The 21055-nt window shown below is 35.4% G+C and overlaps 1 protein-coding gene across 2 annotated transcripts in view; it reads left to right on the top strand.

Moving 5' to 3' along the window:
* The first annotated feature begins 888 nt into the window (after window positions 1–888).
* The window catches only part of HSF5 (heat shock transcription factor 5), a 45228-nt gene continuing 25061 nt past the window's right edge, over window positions 889–21055 (top strand). Inside the window, exons 1-5 of one of the 2 annotated variants that reach the window (XM_077164919.1) lie at window positions 889–1646; window positions 6729–7103; window positions 14674–14771; window positions 17325–17846; window positions 19630–19804. In XM_077164919.1, the coding sequence (XP_077021034.1) occupies window positions 1022–1646; window positions 6729–7103; window positions 14674–14771; window positions 17325–17846; window positions 19630–19804 (1795 nt within the window). In that variant the 5' untranslated portion in view covers window positions 889–1021. The remainder of the gene's footprint in view (window positions 1647–6728; window positions 7104–14673; window positions 14772–17324; window positions 17847–19629; window positions 19805–21055) is intronic. The other variant, XM_077164920.1, reaches the window with a different exon arrangement.

Genomic DNA, 21055 nt, shown 5'->3' with positions numbered 1-21055 from the left:
TCAAAGAAAATGTATTCATTTTTCCTTTGACCATGAGAAAGAACTTAAACAGTATACTCCTTTCTCCCAAAATCTCCATTAAAAAACAATGGATTCCTCTTTTTATCAGCATGGTTCCTATTATATTCTTCGTTACTGATTGGTTAGGAATTTACCCTTATGGATATTGCAGAATTCTATTCTGTCTCGTGAGTTTTCTTTCTTTTTAATATCTGAAATGTCACACTGGGTGGTACCTGTTTTCTCCTGATTCCCACCCACCTTATAGGTACCTCGGTTCTCACTGTTGAGTGCCCAAGGTTGCGTAAATTGTCCTGAGCAAAACTGTCCTCGCCTAAAAGAATACATTAAAGAATACATAAAATGCTACCACCCAAAAAATGAATTTATTTATTGGAGACATTTTACCACCACCGTGTTTTTCTTTGGAGAGACTTGAACTATTAAAGTGTTAGTAAAGGTTATAGAGTTAGGCCCTTTGCTCTAAAGAATGACTTACTTTGTACTGCTTAACGCATACTTTCTGAAATCTAAATCCCTACACACTGGTTACGCTGAAATCCACGGATTTTAGTATTCCGTGATGGATAACTGGGCTTGTTTCCTTGCAGGATTTAAAAACTCCCTGGTGGGCAGCAATGCCCAACTCCAAGGCGGGCGCTCTTAGGACGCCGAGGGAATGTGACTTTCTCCTGCCGCGTCCCAGCTTGGGATGGCCTGCCGGGCGGCCACCGCGCAGGCGTCGCACAGCCCGAAGCCCGCCACCTTCAGGGGCGCTGGGCCACCGCGCGGCGCCCAGGGGGTGGGACGGCTCTCGCCACGTCCGGGCCGCGCGGCGGGAACTCGAGGCCCCATTGGCCGCGCTTGAAGAAGCGGCGGGGGCTCGTGAGCCAACGGTCCCGGGTCCGCGGCGGCCGGGCTCTGGCAGGAGGGGGCAGGGCGAAGCGAAGGCCGGGAGGATCGAGAACGGGGTGGGAGAGCCAGGCTCGGCGGGGCGAGGCCCAGGGCCCGGGCGGGGGCGATGGAGGAGGCGCTGCTCTCCACCCCCATCAACCCCAACAACTTCCCGGCCAAGCTGTGGCGGTTGGTGAACAGCCCCAGGTACCGCTCGATCTGCTGGGACGGCCGCGGCGAAGGGCTTCTCATCGACCAGCCGCTCTTCGAGGCCGAGCTGCTCAGCCCGCCCGGGGCAGGAGCAGGGGCCGGGGGCAGCGGCGGGGGGGGCGGCGGCGGGGGCGCGGGACCCGAGCCTGAGCTCTTCAAAACGACCAACTTCACCAGCTTCATCCGCCAGCTCAACCTCTACGGCTTCCGCAAGGTGGTGCTGGGCGGGCCTGGCGCTGCGGGGCCTGGGCCGGGGCCGGGGCCGGGGGGCGGCGGGCCGGCGGGCGACGGGCCGCTCCACCACTTCCACAGCCCGCATTTCCGTCGCGACCAGCCTCAGCTGCTCGTGCACCTCAAGAGGCTCACCAGCGCCAACAAGGCCAAGCTGGCGGCCGGCCTGGAGGTGCCCTGCCGCCCACCCAACCGCTTCCAGAGGCTTCTGATCACATCGGCCTCCGCCTCGGCCTCGGCCACCACTTCCCCGCTGCAGCACCAGGAGCCGCCGCCACCGCCGCCTGCGGGGCCTCGGCCGGAGCCGCATGGTGAGTTCAGGCTGCCTGGTCCCTTGTCCCAGGCCAGCCCGCAGGGCACGTCTTTCACCTACTGCTGGGTACCTGGGCGTTTTCACACATCCTTTCCTTTGCGGATCCTAAATGCTCCCGTGATCCAAAATGCTCTCTGTGCACTTAACGCTACGTTTCCAGAAACTGTAGAATACATCACTTTCTTCATACTCACCAGCACCAACACCTCCTTTCCACCTATCTTCTTTAGGCATCAGCGTTTAGACCCTTCTACACCCACTAGCAGCAAGAGTTATCTCTCCTTCAGGCTCTCGTTCTACTCTTCCTACACCTCTTGAACCCCAAACATTTTCCCATTTCCAAAACCTCCGCAGCCATTATCTTCGTGAGACGTAGTCTCCCCATTGCGAGTATTTAGAATAAGTAGCCCTTCGTTGAAGCACTGGGTCTCAAAGAAACATCGCAGGGCCTCCTTTGCTCTGGGAAGCAGAGCAAAGTTACTATACAGGGTAAGAATATGATGGTCCAGGTGGAAGGAAACAAAGTCATAGCCAAGAAGAGTTAGAGCATTTATACCGATCAAGGGGAAAGGGAACAAGGTTTGTCCTTCAAGAAGCGTGCCACCTTCCACATATTGACACATCTAAGAAATCTTGGAAGAAAAGTTATGATGATAATCTTAAGGTTCCAAGTAATGTATAGAATAGACGTTGTTTATGTATTTTATGGTAAAAACTATACTAATATATATTGCTGTTTACAAGATATTGTTCCCATGTAAAAATGAATTGGCTAAATATTTTTTTCAGTGTAGTTAATTAGGGTTTGATACTTACTAAGGTGTTATTAGGTCAGACAGACATAGGACAAAACGGTGTTATTTACAGTTGTCAACTTTCTAGTTAAAAGGATTTTAGAAAGCTCACTTAGCCTTTGTTTTTTTTCACTATAGACCCACAGTCTTTCATATTGAAAATTTTGTGTGCATAAATTTGTATTAGCTAAAAATTCAAAAACCTTTTGTAATAGCAAATTATATATTTTATAAACTTGGTTTCTGATGCTCGTCCCACTCTTACTGGAAGGTGAGGATGGCAATATCCTCTTTCTCTGTGTAAAGATCCATGATATGACACAGTCTCCCGAAAAAGCAACAGGAAGTAACAATGAGAATTCATTCTTTACCTTCAACCAGGAGAGTAATAGAAACATTTTCAGCATGTTAATATGGATTTAATATTAGGAAGTCTGGGTTATCTTGGAGTTATGGAAAAAATTTTAAAATATACAACTAAAAGTGCCACTATGTTCAATTTAACCTGGGCCCAATGCTTTGTTCATTTAGAATTTAGAAGATAAAGGATAAGACTGTGTCTGTGAAGTTTAGAAGATAAGGGATTGGATTAGAGTTCTATTAACAAGTTGGAAAAATAGCAGTGTCATAAGAATGTTCTAAAGGAATTCTAAAGGAACGTTAAGCCACTTCACGTTAATGGCGGTGATTTTGGTGGGAAATCAAATGGTGAAGGGCAGTAGAGGCAATATCCTGGCATGGATATTGAATCTTTGGCATGGATAATTTTTGGGGTGGACATAAGGAGAAATGACTAGAAAATGTGCTCTCAGCTGGCACTTGGAGAAGTAGGTTAACCACATCATGCAAACAAACATGTACACATGCATATATTACAACCAACTTTTGCTCCTTTTTTTTCTCTTTCCTGATTTTCTTTTTTCTTCTTCTCATCTATCTTTAACTCAGTTATATTTTAACATAGAATCAGTTTTAGTGGGAGAAATAAAGGGGCTATCTAGGATCAAATTTATTTTGTTTATAATTCATTTGGCAGCATTCTAAAGAATACTAATTATTTGTTGAAAAACACATAAATGCTTCATACTTCTTCAGCATAAGTCATGCAGCAATTTATTTCCTTTTTTTTTTTACTCTTCTGTCTATTGGTGTGTGCAGAAGGTGTGTCAGGTGTGTATTATAGACGTGTTTATCTAGGGACTATGTTACTGGTTTGGGAGGAGTAAAATTCTAAATTCAAGAATATTGGGTCAACTTTGTTTTGCTCACATTCTGTGTTTTAAATTCTTGGCTCCTTTATTTTTCCTTCACCTAATTTTTATTCTGCTTGAATCTTACCTTGGCTATGCCTGGCTACACTGCTACTTCTCAGTCTCCATTTTGTTTTCTGTGTTCTACTTCAGTCTGAATACTTTTATCTCTCTTACAATGGAATCCTCTGTTTTAGGATCCTACTTTTCTTATTTAGATCCACTGAGCCAACTGTCCTGTTCACCTTCCAAGAATGTGCTTGATAAGAAATATGAGGATGGTGTCATGCTTTCCCTTTTTTTTGGTCTACTTTTGCTACTTTGTTTTTAGTGGCAAGTTATCCTAAGATATTTGTTAAAATTTTCTAAACTAACAAGTCTGAGCAGTAGATAATCTATCTTAGTCCAGGGATGCCAGGTTCACAAAAGGCAAATTTTAGTATTCTTTCCTAGGGACTAAGTAGCTCAGATTCATTTACATAGAAGGAATAGAATCTTTATGAACAGAAATCTATCCTGCCTTTCCAGAATTCAGCTTTTCCAAATATATGTTAAAGATGTTTCTGTAAGGTTGATCAGAGAATAACTCTGTTATTTTGCAGGCTGCTGGAATACGATATACCAGAAACAGAATGGCTTTTAAAAATGAGAATTTATTAAGTTGCAAGTTTACATGTTCTAAGGCCATGAAAATGTCCAAATTAAAGCAAGGCTATAGAAATGTCCAATCTAAGGCATCCAAGAAAGGATATCTTGGTTCAAAAAGGCCAGTGACATTCAAGGTTTCTCTCTCAACTGGAAAGGCACATGGCAAACACGGTGACGTTCTGCTAGCTTTCTCTCCAAACTTCTTGTTTCATGAATCTCCCCTAGGGGCGTTTTCCTTCTTCATCTCCAAAGGTCTTTGGCTGCATGGGCTCTGTAACTTTTTTCAAAATAGTTCCCTCTTAGAGGTCTCCAGTAAGCAACCTTACCTTGAATGGGTGGAGACACATCTTCATGGAAACCATCTAATCAAAAGTTATCACCCACAATTGGGTGGGTCATTTCTCCATAGATGATCAAAAAGCTCTTACCCAGCAATATTGAATGAGGATTAAAGGTCATGGCTTTTCTGGAGTATACCACAGAATCATACTGGCACAAACTCTATGAGGTAGTCCTTAACAGAAAAATAAATAGGAGCTGATCATTTTAAATAATTCTTTATTCTGAAAAACAAAGTAATGCCCTTCCATTCTGGATAGTGTTATGCTGGCAGCGTCTAAAATTATATAGTTAATTGGCTATCACTCAGAGCTTAATTATCATGATAGAAGAAAAATTTATATTTTAATTCAGATCTGAAGCAGAATTTGAAAGATCAAAGTAAATAATTCTGTAATTACCTGCTTAGGTAATTGACAATCTGAAAATGCATCAACCAACAGCTTATTCCTAAAAGGGACAGAAGAAAGATTATTTTGCTATTGCACATTGTAGCCGATACTTAGTTTAAGTATGTGAAGCTTCCAAAGGAAAATCAAGCGGTAGGTAGCTTTGGATACTCAGAAACAACTGTCATGAAGAACAAAAAATGTTTCTTTAGGTCTTAAAATAAAGGATTGTAAAATGTAAATTCCAAATGTGTATGTATATGGTATTGCTGTTAGCCAAGTAGCATAAAAACTACTTTTATGTACTTAAAAGCAAAAAAGGAAAAGTAATTTTTAAGAAAAATATTGTTTGACTAGATTGAAGTTTCTGAACTAAGATTTTTTTTCCCCATTAGATTTAGTGCTCTTGATTTCTAGGGCTCCAGAATTTGTACAGTATGTGTGTATGTGTGTTTGTGTTTATTTTTTTGCATTAATGCTTTATTCTTTAAAGGCAATTAAGCATAGCAACAGAATGAGAGATGTGAAACACGTTGAATGGATTTATAATCTGAATATTTGGAAAAGTTGATAAATATTTTGAGTGCCATCTTTCAACATGTAGTTTAACACTTGAGTAACAGGTAAATTAGTTTTTCCTGTTCTACAGATTAGTTTAATAAAACAAATTGAAAGGAGCATGTGAATCGCATAATTTATGTATTAGGAAAGCTCTCCCTAAGAATAAATTAGGCCAGCTTTGTTTATGTTAAAGAGTGCTAAGTCTATAAAATAAGATCAGTCTGCTGTATTTATATTTTTTCTTTCTTCATTATACAGTGTTGTTCTTTCTCTTTCTTCCTCATCTCCACTTTTTATTCCTTTTTTTCCTTAAGAGAGAGCAAATATCAGAATCTCTGGGTTTGAGTAGGTGGGTTTTAACAAACTCTCCAGGCAGTTCAGATGTAAATCAAAGTTTAAGAACCATTGATGTCTGGGGAGAGACACTCCTAGAGATACTCTGAAGAAAAAAATCAAAGGTCTAGAAAATGACTGATTTAAGGATTGAAGAAAAAAACTAGGTCAAAGGTTTCAAGCCTGGCTTTTCTACAAACATAAAATTTTTTTAAACTTAAGAGAGTAAAGAATATTAAATTTATTTTTAGATTGTTAGAATTCTTATTTGTTTCATTTATCTCTTTTATTTATATGGTCCATATATGTATATATGGTTTATTTTCATTCCTATTATTAAAGTTCCTAAATGGTTTGAAAGACTAAGTAGAATTTCTAAAACTGCTAGGCAGTGACTTATACATTTGAAAAATTTGAGTCTGTCAATTAAGGTAAAAGATATGATCGTTGAATCATCCATAAGCTAAGTGACTTTCAACATTGAATATTTGGTAAAAGATTGAATGTTAGTGTTTGGCCACTTTGTCTCTTATGGTAGGCATATTGAGAACCAGAGAATTAAAATTTTGATTACTTTTTCAGCATTAAATATGTAATCGCATTCTGGATTCTGAACTTGTTTTACTAAACTGAACTTTTATTGTATTAAAATGGCTGAGAACTCAACTATGGATAGATGAAGTGTAGTATATTTCATGACCTTTGGTTTACTATGTCTGGTGGAGTGGTGTAAAATTAGTAAATGTGCTCTTCCTCTTTTATGCAGGACCAGTGGCTGTAGGACAATTTCACCGGTCGTTCCGACGAGATAGTTTGTCTCCTTACTCCTACGTATCAACTTCATCCCACAACCACAGTACTTTCCCTCTAAAAGGTTTAGATCGGACCCCGATTCCTCCTAGAACATGGCAGAACTCCCTTGGAATGCACCCAGGACAAGTGGAGACGTCTCCCACTTTTTCAGATAAAGGGGTTCCATTTCCTGTACTGCAGAGGTTTCCAACTGAGGTTACCTATACGCTCCAGCCCAGCGCCACATCCGTACACGTTCAGCAAGGTCCTCAAACAATGGTCAGCTCCTCCCAAAAATATAGTAACTACACATCCTCAGCGCAGTACTCCCAAGCCTACTATCCAACAGGTATGAGAAATTCAAGTTCAGTGGCTTCTATTAAGGTACTTTATAATGAACATTTATGTTTTCAAATGCATTTAAACTTTGGTTTGCTTAAACCACAATAATAGGAGTATGCACCTTTGAAAAGGCAGAGATTTCAGGACATATTTCTGAACAATGTATACATTTTCACTTTGTTCTTAAGGACTAAAAATTCTGTTGGTGAATAAAAGGGTACATTTGTAGTGAAATTTTTATATCAAAATGTGTACTAGGAGTGAAATTAAGAGTTAGTACACTGTAACCTTGCTATACCTCTGTCCTATGCTCTGTAGTGGGATGGTTTTAGAGGTAAAAATTACTTCATAATGAAATCATTTAATATCTCAGTAATGAAGTTTAGTAAAAAATCATTCTCTCCGTCTCTCAATGCTAAATTGAGAAGGAAAAGGGAAAAGATAAATATTCTATTTATTCTATATAAATACAGTAAGAATGACTTAGCACTTTCAATCATTTTACCTATTAGAAAAAAAATTTTTTTTTAGGATTTTTTTGCCTTATATAGAAAAAGATTGAGGCCCAGTATGTTTCCAAGTTTGTACCTACTTAGAAGGGCAAAAGTATCTGTGCAGTCTTTAAAAATAAAAGATGACTAATATTGTATTTACAAATTTTGTGTTTATGAATAGCAACAACTTGGGTTAGATTTTTATTACTAGGGAGTTTAATATTTTAGTAAACAAATTAGGCATTGCTATCTGAATTATGATTTTGGCTGCATTCTATGTATATATAGAATAATTAGTTTAAGTCAGTCTTGATCTTCCTTTCATTTGCTTTACTTTCTGTAGCCCGTGAACTGGATAATTCTCCTGCCTCTCCTCCTTTTACCAATAAATGTTTCCCTTTCCTCTTCTAACATCCCTTCTAGCCCCCCTCCTCAAAATAATAAAGACTCAAAAGCTTCTGGGGAGTTGAAATTTGGAAGAACTACAGGAGGGAGATGAAAAAAATGTACTCTGGCCTTCCGTTTTGGAATTTTGTATTTTCCTATGGTGATGTTAGATGTAGTGTTTAGGTTCTAAATTACTATTAGTTATATACTTAAAATGTATATTTTATAATCTCAGTTCTAGGAGCCAAATCAGCCTGTATGATGTTGTTTCTATGGGAAAATATATTACAAATTCCAAACAATCTTCTTAGAAACACCTAGTTCTAAATTTTATGAAAACCACTTTTATATTATTCACCAAAAAGCACTACAAATAATATTGTTCATTCATTATAGAATTACTATTTGTAATTTATGATTTATGATATGTTACTTTAAAAACATTTTATGTTAGCTTGGATGTGAACTTGTAAACTGAAAGTTGTCTCCAAGAGTTCAAGGTAAGGACTAGGAAGGAGACTTCAAAAAGAACAAGTGAGCGCTACTGATGTTTTGACAATATGTACACAAAATAGAGTCTTGTATTATCTGAATTTTTGTCTTGTCTGTCTTCTTTAACAGAGATACTTGAAATTACTATAGCGTTTCTGAAATTATAAGAATAAGAAATCTCATGACTTCATGATGACTGCTAAAAACCTAGGGTAGTTGTATGATTTAAACTAAGCAAAAATGCTTTAACATTCTGAAGTACTACATTATATAAATGAAGAGTTATGTTGTTAAATACAAAAGCCTGCTGCAGAAAAGAAAGTGCTATAAAAAACACTGTACCAAGTATTTAATACCTCTAAATTATAGGTGAAGGAAACAAACAAACAAACAAAAATAGTGAGCAATTTAACCAATATTTTAATGAGTATCTTTATATGAAGAGCACTACAAATGATTTTCCCTAAGTTGGAGGCAGGATAATGATCACTCCTAAATCCAGTTCTATATGGATTTTAGACTTATGATCCTATTTGAGTACTTTCAAAATGACTCAAGTGACTTGAGGTTTAGATAAAGTTTTAATAAAAGCAACACCCAACTTCATTTAAAAATTAGTATTCTTAGAAATAACTTGAATCTGAAAGAAGTGTTTTAAATAACTTGCACTTTGTCTTCAAATAATATAACCAATAAATTTTGAGTTTTGTTATATTTCATAAATTAATAGTTTTTCTATGAAGCCAAACACTGAGACTAGAACATTGCCATCAGAACTACTCAAAAAATGACTCACTGAAATCATTTTTAAAATTCATTTTTCCTTCTTTGAAGTATCTGTTTCCCTTGCCTACCTCTTTTATTTTCGCATGGGCAGGCACCAGGAATCAAACCCGGGTCTCTGGCCCCTTGCCTACCTCTTTTACATTTTTTTTCCTATTCTTATCACTTCTTCAAAAACAAAATGAGTTGATGACTTATTCTTGCCCTGCTCAGAATTCAGTTTTTCTTCCCCGATGTTAATTTTATAGTGTGTTACCATAATTTAACTTCCCTGTTATAAAAAACTGTATTTTAGACCTCTTTAAATTGCTTATTCTCTACTATATATTTGAACATACATAAGAATATTCATATATTCTTATTTATATAAGTACTGTACTGAGGAATTGTTTTCCTCTGACAAATGTTATAATACTGAATTGACTCTAAGTTTGTCTTTTTTTCAAAGCAGTGATTAGCAACTTTTAACTGCCTTTCATCACACATTTTATTTAACAAATATATAGCAGTCTCTATGACCAACCACTGTTCTGCCTACTGTCCAAATGTTGATTCTTTTAATTCTTACAGCCATCTTATAAGATAGGTAAATATAACTGTCCTCATTTTATAGATGAGAAAACCAAGGCCCAACTAGTAAGAGGCAGAGCTGGGAAACAAAACCCAAGCAATCTGTCTTAAGAGTTTGTTCATTCAGTCACTATCCTCTGCTGCTTGCCTGCCTCTCATACGAATCTCGTTTGTTTTATTTTTCTTTTGAGAAAACTTTTTCTGATATATCTCTTCCTCATAGTTACTTCCAGATAGAGAAGACCACAGAGATTGGTGGAGGAATCTACCCTTCTGTGATCCTGGTAGCATTGGGGCTACTCTGGGTGTATGACTCACCAGTCCAAGCAGAGATGCACCAGCCACTAGAGTGGAACATCCAGTTTGGAGGCTCTGGGGAATAGGGCTACCTATAACTCATCTCTGTGTCTCTCAGCACCTAGTGTATAGTACTTGACTATAATAGACCCATAGTAAATTATTTATCAAATGGAATGAATTAATTCTAATCTTAGTTTTGCATGTAGTCACCTGTTGTGAACTTTAGGGAATAATTTCACATCACTGAGCCTTAATTTCCCTCTCTATAAAGTGGGGATAATAATTTTGGTCAGGGATTAAATAAATTAATGTGTGTGAATAGATTGTAAAATTTAAAGCACTATTCATTTACATGTAAAGAAATATTTTAAAAGCTGCCTTTCGAATGATTCTGGGTATTAAAATGGTTATTTATTATTATGATTTTTTAATATTTTTATCATAAACCTTAACAACATATAAACATTCTTGACATATAAACATTCTATACTTGGTGTAAAATCAAAAACCTTAATGGTTAAATTTTAAAACAGTAATTTGTAGGAATATATACATTCCCCTAAGGTACACATGATATATTTATTTTTATTGAAAAATATATATATCCTATTATTGTTTAAATTTTTCTGAATTGACCCTTGGGCAAAAAGCATGGCTTATTGTTTTAAAGTACATTTAAATTTTAGAGGTTTGCTTTTTAGACTTTGAGCTCTATCAGGTGCAGAAACAAACATGGACCCTGGAGTTATAAGAGCTCTTTGATGATGTTATTCTTCTGTTCAGATAACCTTGTACTGTCAGTTTCTCTGAAAAGGTTTGATTTTGTTGAGGGACTTGGGCATAGATACACAAGGAAGTTCTCTTTACCAACCAGAAGAAATTAAGCAAGGCTCAGTTACATTTATCTTTTCTTTATCTCATCATAAATAGGAGTTGGGGTTCTAGTTCATTAGTAAGTTTTGATAACTAGAAAATTTTGAAATTAAAGTTACTATTACAGTGTTTTCCCCTTGGGAGCCATTTATATTATTGGGCTTTTCCTTACTGTTGGCATTGTACTTTACCGGAATAGATTCAAATCCAAAAGATTTTAATTATATATTTTAATTGCTTCCTTAGGATAAAGTGTATAAACCTGCTTGCCTAACCAATAGTGAGAGTGATATTTTTTATTTTTAAATTTGAATTTTTATCAATTCTTGACTTTTTTCATTCCTAGAATTGTTTTTTTAAAATGTCATTAGCCCTTATATTTATATCTGAAGTATAATTCTGTCCATTTTTTCCAATTTTTCCTTCAATTTGCAATTTAATGCCTTAAGGGAGCTTTGCTTTCAGAAGGACACTAAAAGATAAGTGTCGTAGGCTATAATAATAAACTTAGTTTTATTTAAATGTTTAAACTTTCACAGTGCTTTCGTAATACACACTAGATTATCTTGTCATTTGCTAAGCAGTAGTTGCTTTTCTGTAGCTAGATTTGCATATTCAGTAAACTTGCTAATACCTTACTTTATTTTGTTCTGTTGAACTACACAAAGTAGGACGGCACTGATAAGGAAATAGCTATTCAGGAATTTTTTTTTGGGGGGGGTGGATTATAATCTATTCACATCCTCCTATTTTTCATACAGGCATCTTCCTACTTTCCGTTTCTTACTGGGCATTCACTATTTTGCGTTTCCATAGATAATACATCAGCTTTGAACTATATATTAGATTATTCTCTGTTGTATTTCTATTTTCATCATTTCTCTGAGAAATTTATTTTAAAGTAAATTTTAGAAAGTGTTCAAAATGAAACCAATGGGGTCATAAATAGTGATATCAAAAAAATAAGGCTGACACCTTTTATTGATTTATTTCTAACTAAACACTTTTTATGGTATTCTGATAGATGAAAACCTACAGTTATTGATTTAGTCTTTTTCTGCCACTAGGGGGCTAGGTTTGACAGCTAAGTATGGTTTTCTTAACTCAGTGTAATTTTGGTAAAAAGTCCCTGTTTTTTCCAGAACTATGGCAAACCCTGCAGACCCTTCCTAATTATTTTGTTTTTTTTAGGATTCAAATTATTCTTCAGGATACAAAGCTTTCACATATCCTGAGAAATCAAATTCAAATCCAAAACATTTAAATCATGTATTTGAATAACCTCCAAAGGATAAAATATAAGAACCTGTTTGCCTTATCTACAGTGGAAGTAACAATTTGAATTTTTTTTTTTTAAATGCAACGTTTATTTATTTATTTATTTTTTTACATGGGCAGGCACCGAGAAACGAACCCGGGTCCTCGGGCATGGCAGGCAAGCATTGTTACCTGCTGAGCCACCGTGGCCCAACAATTTGAATTTTATGTGGCAGTTAGTTTTGATGGCATATGGCTTTTTAAAAATTACTGAAATTGTTTAAAATGATGTCCTTCAGAAAACATTAACCTTCTATTTCTATCTCAGCTAGAATTCTGTCCACTATGTCAATTTTTTTTCCTTCTGTGCACAAAATTTAATGGTTACATTATGTATGATATAATGAGAAAATGCTTTTTACCCTATATATCTTTATGAACTTCTGACATTTTAAAAATAAACAGTGAGTGATGGAAATACAGGGAAGCATTTCAATGAAATTTTTACAATAATTAGGCTAATTTACTTTAAAAGATTGAATGAGATGATTTGATATTTTTATTAACACATTAAAATATGAAAAATGTGGGCATTAAATTAGCACTATCTAATAAAGATACCCGTAAAGATATTCAGCAAGTAATCTATCATAACCTGTCAAACACCAACCAAAACCATTTCTGCCAATCCTAAAGAATACCTAGAGCATTATATAAGGTTCGACAAATGTTTCATGCACTAGGGTAACTTTCCAGAAACTTGCAACTTCCATATGGGTCCCTGAACCTGATAAGTCCTGAAATGCAGAGGGACCAGCGCTCCCAACATCAACTAGTTCTATCCCTCATCCCATATTATTGACAGCCCCTTCCAAAATGAAAAAGTTAGAATGGGCATAGCCCAAATACCCCTAAAGAGTGGGAGAACAATCAAAGGTGATGGTGGCGTTACATACAGAAGGTAGGGTTTAACAAATGAATATGATTGCTAAATCATATTGATATTTCTTTTAGTCTCCAGTATTTTAGAGCAGTTAGAAGTATAAACCTAAAATTGTGGAATTTTAACTTATATCAAACTCTGAAATCTGTTCTTCAACTGTAGAAAAAAATCGATTGTGATGATAAATGCACAACTATATGGTGATATTGTGAACCATTGAGTGTACACTTTGGATGATTACATGGTATGTGAATATATAATATATATAAATAATTTAAAAAATTCAGCAAGTAGAATTCTGGTAAAATAAAAATACTACATTTTAGGAAGAAGCAAAAGCTTAGGGAAGTATTTTTGGTATATTAAAGATGATGTGCTTTGGAACTTGACTGTTGGCTCTGTCACTTACTACCAACTTTGTAACATGCAAATTACTTAACATCTCTGAGCTTCTTTAATTTCTTCATTTTGTAAAGCAATGTTAATTCTTCATAAAATTGTTGTTTGGATAAATTGAGGTGTTGTATGTAAAGCACTTCATACCGTGCCTGGAACATGATAATGATCAATAAATTTTACCCTCTTTTTAATCTGGAGGTTATTCTTATTCTCATTTGTTCTTGAGAGTCTATCTCTGGAAAAGAGGAGACTTGACCTCTTATTAAGTATCTTGTAAGTATAACTATTCTAGTACAAAGAGTTCAATCTTTTCATGGTATCCTAATTATAAAGGAATGTTTGAAAAATGTATTTCTTTAGTTATAATATAGAAACATAGCATTTATTGATTGCTTACTGTATGCCGGTACTATTCTAAGTGCTTTATACATCTTAACTCATCCATTCCTCACAACAACAATATTAGGTAGGTACCATTATTATCCTTATCTTAATAAGATGCAGAAACTGAGACACAAAGAGATTAAATTTACTCAAGTTTACATAGCTTTTAAATGGTGGAGCTGGATTCCAAAGCCAGGCAATTTGGGTCTAAAATCCACATTCTTAACCACTAAATGATTGACACATTTTTTTGCAGATATTTCCCTGGGATGCAATATTTTCTAAAATTAATGGGTGGGAACATTTGGGGAGTATTTTATAATTTTCTTACCCTTAAAAACACAACCTCTTCCAAATGGTTGTTACTGTTAAGCTTGGAAAATTATTTTGGAATTTTAAATATTTTATGATAGAATAAACACTTTCAATAAAAATAAGTATCAGAAAGGCAACAAAATGCTTAAGTGCTAAGGAAATCCCATAGAAAAGTAAACAGTACCCTTTTAAATGACTTTTAAACTTTATTTCCATGTTGTTGTCAATAAGTAGTACCTAATTGGACTAAATACAATTTTGCTAGAGCCACAAAAGCAAGCTTTTGGAATTTTTCTTTCCAGGTTGAAAGAGGGGAGCACCTTGAACGCTATAGAGATTTATTTTGGTTGATGGCTTTTCTATGTTTGAATTTGTTCCAGCTGTGCTACAGTGCTGCTCTCCTTCTACCCACATGGACGCTCTAAGTAGTTGTGTCACTCCCACTGCCTCTTCCTATGCACACTGCAACTACTTCCAGGTAAGATTCTTGAAGCAATGGACATACCCTGTGCTTCGTGTGCAGTGTTACTGAGCTTGCAGAATTTCAAAGTGGAAATTTTATGTTAATGAGTTATCAGAGGTAAGCTATAAATTCTGGGCTCAGTTTCCTCATCTCTAAAAAAAGAGCATTAATAAAGATGATTACTGAGGGTTCTTCTAAGCCAGCACTGTCCAATACAGTAACCACTAGACACTAGTGGCTTTTTATTTTTTTTATGTTTTATTTTTTTTTTGCATGGGCAGACTCCAGGAATCGAACGGGTCTCCAGCACAGCAGGCAAGAATTCTGCTGCTGAGCCACTGTTGCCCGCCCACATTTAGCTATTTAAATTTAAATTTAAATGAAATAAAAATTCACTCCTAGTCACACTAGCCACATTTCAAGTGTTTAGTAGTCTCACATGGCTAGTGGCTACCAAATCATACAGCATAGATATAGAACATTTCTATCACAGCTGAAAATTATTTTGAACAGTGCTGTTTTAAGCTTTTCTGTGGTAAAATGAATACCAGATAAACTCTAATGAAAGATACTTCCAAGATGGTACAGATAATTGAACTTTTTTCTTTGTTTTTTTTGGAGAAAGGGGAAAATGATATCAAAATGAGAAATGTAAATGACAGTCCCCTTCAGCCTTAGCCCCCATGTTGTGAACACTGTACATCTTATTATTTATTGGGAAGTAATTAATTTGATTTAAAGGTTTTATACTGCTATTTCTAGGATAAAATTAGTTCCATTCTTTGTATTTTCATGCTCTAATTGCTTAAAGGTTGAAATTATGTGGTGTTTTTTTTTGGATATCATCTAGCTAAAATAGCTTGGGTTTGTAAAAGAATTATCTTATTAGTAGGCATTAGAATGCTCAAAAGAACATTTCTTTCTTTTGAGAAAATCTACATGGGAAATCAAATTATGATTGGATTATTGTTTAAAGAGCATTGAATCAGTTCACGAGGACTTAGTTGAACATTTTTAATACAAATATCATCAAACATAGTAGCCCAGTCTATTCATTTCACTGCAGGGACATACCTGTCCCACAAACTAGATGCTCTTGTTTGTGAGTCTAGCCAATAACTCACTCTCCTACATCATACTGGAGATATTCTGACAATATTTATACCTTGATTTTGTTTGTTTTAAATCATTTAAAACATGTTTAAAGAACTTTTGCTAAAAAAGCAATACATGTTCATTATAGGAAAATACATATAAGAAAACATAAAATTGAAAAATGGAAAAAAAAGGAAGATATTTCAGGTGCCATCCTGGAAATACAGGCAATTAGTTTAGTTGAACTGTAGGTTTTGGTAGGAGTGTACATGAGTAGTCAGTATATTTATTGTAAGGGTTAAAAGCAGGAACTCTTCACTTAAGCAAACCTGGATTTAAAACCTGGCTATGTCAGTTACTTTCATTGTGACTTTGAATAAATTATGAAATTTCTCTGAAACTCATTTCCATCACTTGGAAATGAAATTATCGATTTCATAGGTCTCTTGTGAAGATTAAATGAAATAACGTCTATAAACACTACGCGTGCTTGGCACTCAGTAAGGACTTAATAAATGGTAACTGTCAACTAAGATAGCTTGATGTTTTTACACCATTTGAATTTATGTTATGTGGCATTAATATTCTTGAAATCATTGACACACTCTTTGTAGTATTGGTAACATTGACTCAGTACATGTTTTATTTAATCATAACTTTCTGTACTTTGTGCTGGTAATCTGAGATTATCAACATTTATTGAGTGCCTACTCTGCAAAGCTCTGCATCTGGCAACATCAACTTATTACATGTTTTATTTAATCATTTATCTTCTGTATTTTATGTTCACAGCTTGAGATTATTCATCCACAAACATTTATTGAATGCCTGCTCTGTGCAAAGCACTATGTGTATATTAGAGAATATATCTTAAAGATATAAATCTAAAAGTAACAGCTATTTTTTATCTATTGTTTTATTATTAAAAATAAACAGACTTGGGAACTAAAGGACATCGATATTCCATCCATTTTTTTTCCCAAATCATTTGGAACAGAATATCAGTACCTCCCCCTGAATCTATAGAAGTATTGGTGAACTTGTAAGCATCTGTATTTGAAATTTCCTTACTAATGCCTGCATTCCTAAAACAGTATATGATAGATCCAAGTGATGCCTTTTGCCTCTCAGCCTCTATGGAAGAATTTTGTGTATAGACAGTCTTATTCACCCATAGGTATTCAGGTACCATAGTTTTGTGATTTTATATACTTGAACCCTGAGAATTATTGGTCTTTTCCAGTATTAAACTTAGCATAATGGTTAGCCTATAATAGATGCTAAGTGAATGCTAACAATAGAATTGAAACTACTCCTGCTGAAAAATAGATTGGCAGTTACATTTTCTTAGGTAACTTCAGTTTAACCTTAATCTATTTATGTGTTGCATTCATCAGCCTAAATATTATTAATTTCCTCCTTAATCTCATATTTGATTTTCTATCCAAACAGTCCTATTTTCTCTTTTCCCAGAATCCTCCAATGCAGTCCTCCTATCCAGTTGAATTTCTGCCTTCTAATTGGCCTTGCTCTGCTACTGATGAAAATAAAAAGACAGAAGTAAACCTAGAGGCTGTCTTTCAGATAGTAGATGAGTTGCATTCCTCCCCTAAATTGGAGATGGTAAAGGTGGAGCCTGTTGAGAATCAGTGCCCAACATCTCAGTCTAACAGAGGCCAACATATCTTAGCTAATTCAAACAACAGCAATTCATCTTCCACAAGTCAGGCTAGCCAGCTGGAGCCACTTACACCTGTAGGCTCAGATATTACGTCTTTTGTGGTCGGAACAGAACAAGCAATTACCTGCTCTCTACCACAGTCACCTGAGTACATCTATACCATACATACGGCTCAGCCTGTTGAAAATACCACAATGCAGGAATCTGCAGCCATCCAACAAGCTCATGTCAAATTAAAGGAACAGCTAAATCATAATCCATCTCCATCTTCAGTAGTATTTGTGCAGGAAGGTCTACCGTTCAGCACGCACCAGGTAAGGGGAAAAAGAAAGTCCTGATAAAGCCCAAAGCAGCTAGTGTTTCTTACTAAAGAATGTTCTTGCAAAGAGTTCATCCAGATTTTATTTTTTTGGTTTAATAGCAGTTCATTTTGCATTCCAGAAGGATCGTGTCCCTGTGATTTTGCACAAAAAATTCAGAAAACAGTTACCTTAACCACATGTATCCTCTCACTATGTTATAGTCTGAAGTCAACCTCTAGAAAGACGGTCTGATTACTCATTGTCATATAGAACTTATTTTCATTCTAAAAGCATCCTTTGAGTTCTGCTTCCTATCTTAATTTGGATGGACTATGTGCTTGTGATATAATTTCACTACTCAGATGAGGTGATTTATTTGACAGACACTATCAGGAGATTCCTAGCCATTTGGTGCATGGAGGTAAGGGTATGGTTTCATACTTTCTTACAATATCATTGAATTCTAGATTCTAGTTTGACATGTGAGCATACTGTTTAAAATGTCCTTACTAATAGCTACATTCTTAAAATGGAACTTTGAATGTGGTTTAAGGGACCTATTTTGAAGGCAGAGGCTAATTCCTTTCTTGTTGCCAGTTTATAATCAGAAAATAAGTCAATTTTAAATCTAAATAATTAGTAAAAGTAATTCATCAAAAGTATGCCCAAATTAAAATCACTTTTTGTGAATTCATTTAATGAGTATTTTTTTCCTACCTAAGCATTTTTCTTGATCTTTAGAAAAAGATCTTAGCCTGATTTTTTTGTTTCCATTTTGGACTCTTTGGTTGTTGATGTTTAATGGGAATGAAAATTTCTTCTCTGTCAGAGATCCCCAAGATGACTTCTGGCAGCCTTTTTTAGCTCTCACTTCAGATTAAAATTTCTCAAGGGTTCTATCAACTCACTGTGCTTTTTGAGCTGGGGTGTTGGGATTCAGTTTATTGTGTGTTAAAACAATACTGTAAATTCAGTAGACCAAAGATAAGCCCTTTATCTTTCAAATATGCCTGTGTAAATAACCCAAAATCTGGCTTGGTTCCTTCGTGGTCACATCCGGAAATATTAGGTTTCATACTTCAAAATCGCATTCATGCACACAGTTGCCTTTTCTTTAATAAATGCTTTTGAACATCACACCTCATGAAATCTATGTTTTTAATGTTAAGTTCATTTCATTTATAGTTTTATTTTTAAATAAATTCATAAAGAAAAAATTGGTCACCTTGACATAGGAATTTGGCTTTCTGCAGAAAACTTAGAATTGTCAAGAAATAATTCAGGGCAAATCTAGATTTTATAGGGGCTGAAGCTGATACAATTTGTCTGTTTAAGATAAGACAAAGAATACAAAATTAGTAGAATAAAGTGCCCATGGACCTGCCCACACTATCCAACAAAATTATGCCTATGATAGGAGATAAGAGGAATGTTAGAGTGGAAAGAGATACTGCTTTTAACCAATTGTGGCTAAATATCTTACTTTTGTAAATCTTACCCAAAAAAAGAAGAAAAATAGCTACTAGCTTTATAGTAGGTATTCCTTTGATCATAAGTGTTTTAGTTCCATATATATTCCAATGATTTGTGTATGGGAAATGTGTCTCTTTCTACTGAATATTCAGATAACTCAACAAAATTAAAGATAGAGATCATTATAAGGATGAAAAGCCTTACAGGTATATTTGTTGGCTCATGACCCTATATAATAATAGAATTCCTCTGATGAAATTTCTTAATTTTTAGTAGATATTTGGGGAAAGTCTCAAAATAATTAGTGAATTTAATATTTTAGGTGGATGCCAGTATAAAATGTCAGACCAATCCACCTGAAAATATCTTGCCTTCAGAACAGATGGGATTCCTTATTTCAGAAATGGGACCTGCAAACCAGCCTAGTAAAGACACAGTTTTATCCACTCCAACCAGATATAGAGAGCGAAGAAGCAACTCACAAGGAAAGTCCCCTGGTAAGGATTATGATACTCTAGAACATTAGAAGTAGAACCAAGGTATAGAGTTAATGTATGGATGACAGTTTACCTGGGTCTTAATTTATTATTCATAATTGTATTATACCTATCACATTGCTGTTTTACCTAACTGTAATTTTAACTCTATACTTTTTCTTAATTATCCTTATAAAGTAGGTTGTAGTTATTTTCCTTATATTGCATATAAGATTTTGAGCTTTCAAAATGGTGGCCCATATTAAGAAAAAGCAAAGGAATTGGGGTTATTTAACTTGGAGAAGGCAAGGCTGAAGGGTGATGTAATAACTGTCCTCATATGCCAAAGACCTTGTAGTTAACAGACGTAGTTGTTATCAATAGTCTATAGGACAAGAGGGAATGAACTTAAATTGTTGCAGGAAGAAATTAGGGTAGACATTAAAGAAATTATCCTGAGCACATTATAAGGATAATGTAAAGTATGACTATATCAGTGGGATTGTTTTTCTTATGGTTTATAGGAGCCCTGAAAAAGTTATTATTTTAGGCATGGTTATTTACTCTTTCTAGAGAAATTGGGCAAATCTTATTTTTTTAAAAGAATAGTGAAATATAATGAAATGTGTTACTTATATGATCCAAAGACAAGTCATTTAAGTCTGCAATGGTCAAGTTTAATATCCTCAAGTTATGTGCATGTCACATGATTCCATTACAGGCAGAATCAATCAATAGTAATATCAATAGTGATATGGCCAAGATGTTGCTCAGACTTCTGGTGTTTTTTCTACAAAATGCTTTTTATACTAATAACTATCTTGATCACTCATAAACTAAACTTAGTTTGCACAGTCACTTTTAGTTGATTATATGATCCAATCAAATATGATTTCTTATCACTGAAGATATTTAAAACAAAAAGATGTTTCATAGGCTTTGAAAGGTAATTTCAAAAGAGAAAAGGATGGGACTTAATATTTACTGTGTGCCTATTTTTATGCCATTCAACAAGTGTTTGATGAAAGTGGTATTGTCATTTTAATGAGCAGGAAGCTTAAGTTTGGAGACGATTTAAGTAACTTGTTTATTGTCACCCATTAATATAGCTAGGATTGTACTGTAGGTTGTTTGACTACATAGCACATGTTCTTTAAATTTTTAATTTCACAAATAATATGCACAAACAATCTCCTTGTAAGAACAACTAGTAAGATCGGAGTTCCCTTTTACCACTAACTCCCCATACTGTTGCTCTTACTTCCTCCCCAA

The sequence above is a fragment of the Tamandua tetradactyla genome, chromosome 6 (assembly GCF_023851605.1).
Source record: "Tamandua tetradactyla isolate mTamTet1 chromosome 6, mTamTet1.pri, whole genome shotgun sequence".
In the NCBI taxonomy this organism is placed as follows: Eukaryota; Metazoa; Chordata; class Mammalia; order Pilosa; family Myrmecophagidae; genus Tamandua; species Tamandua tetradactyla.
The sequence above is the reverse complement of the archived record's forward strand: the minus strand, read 5'-3'. Positions and strand labels throughout refer to the sequence as shown.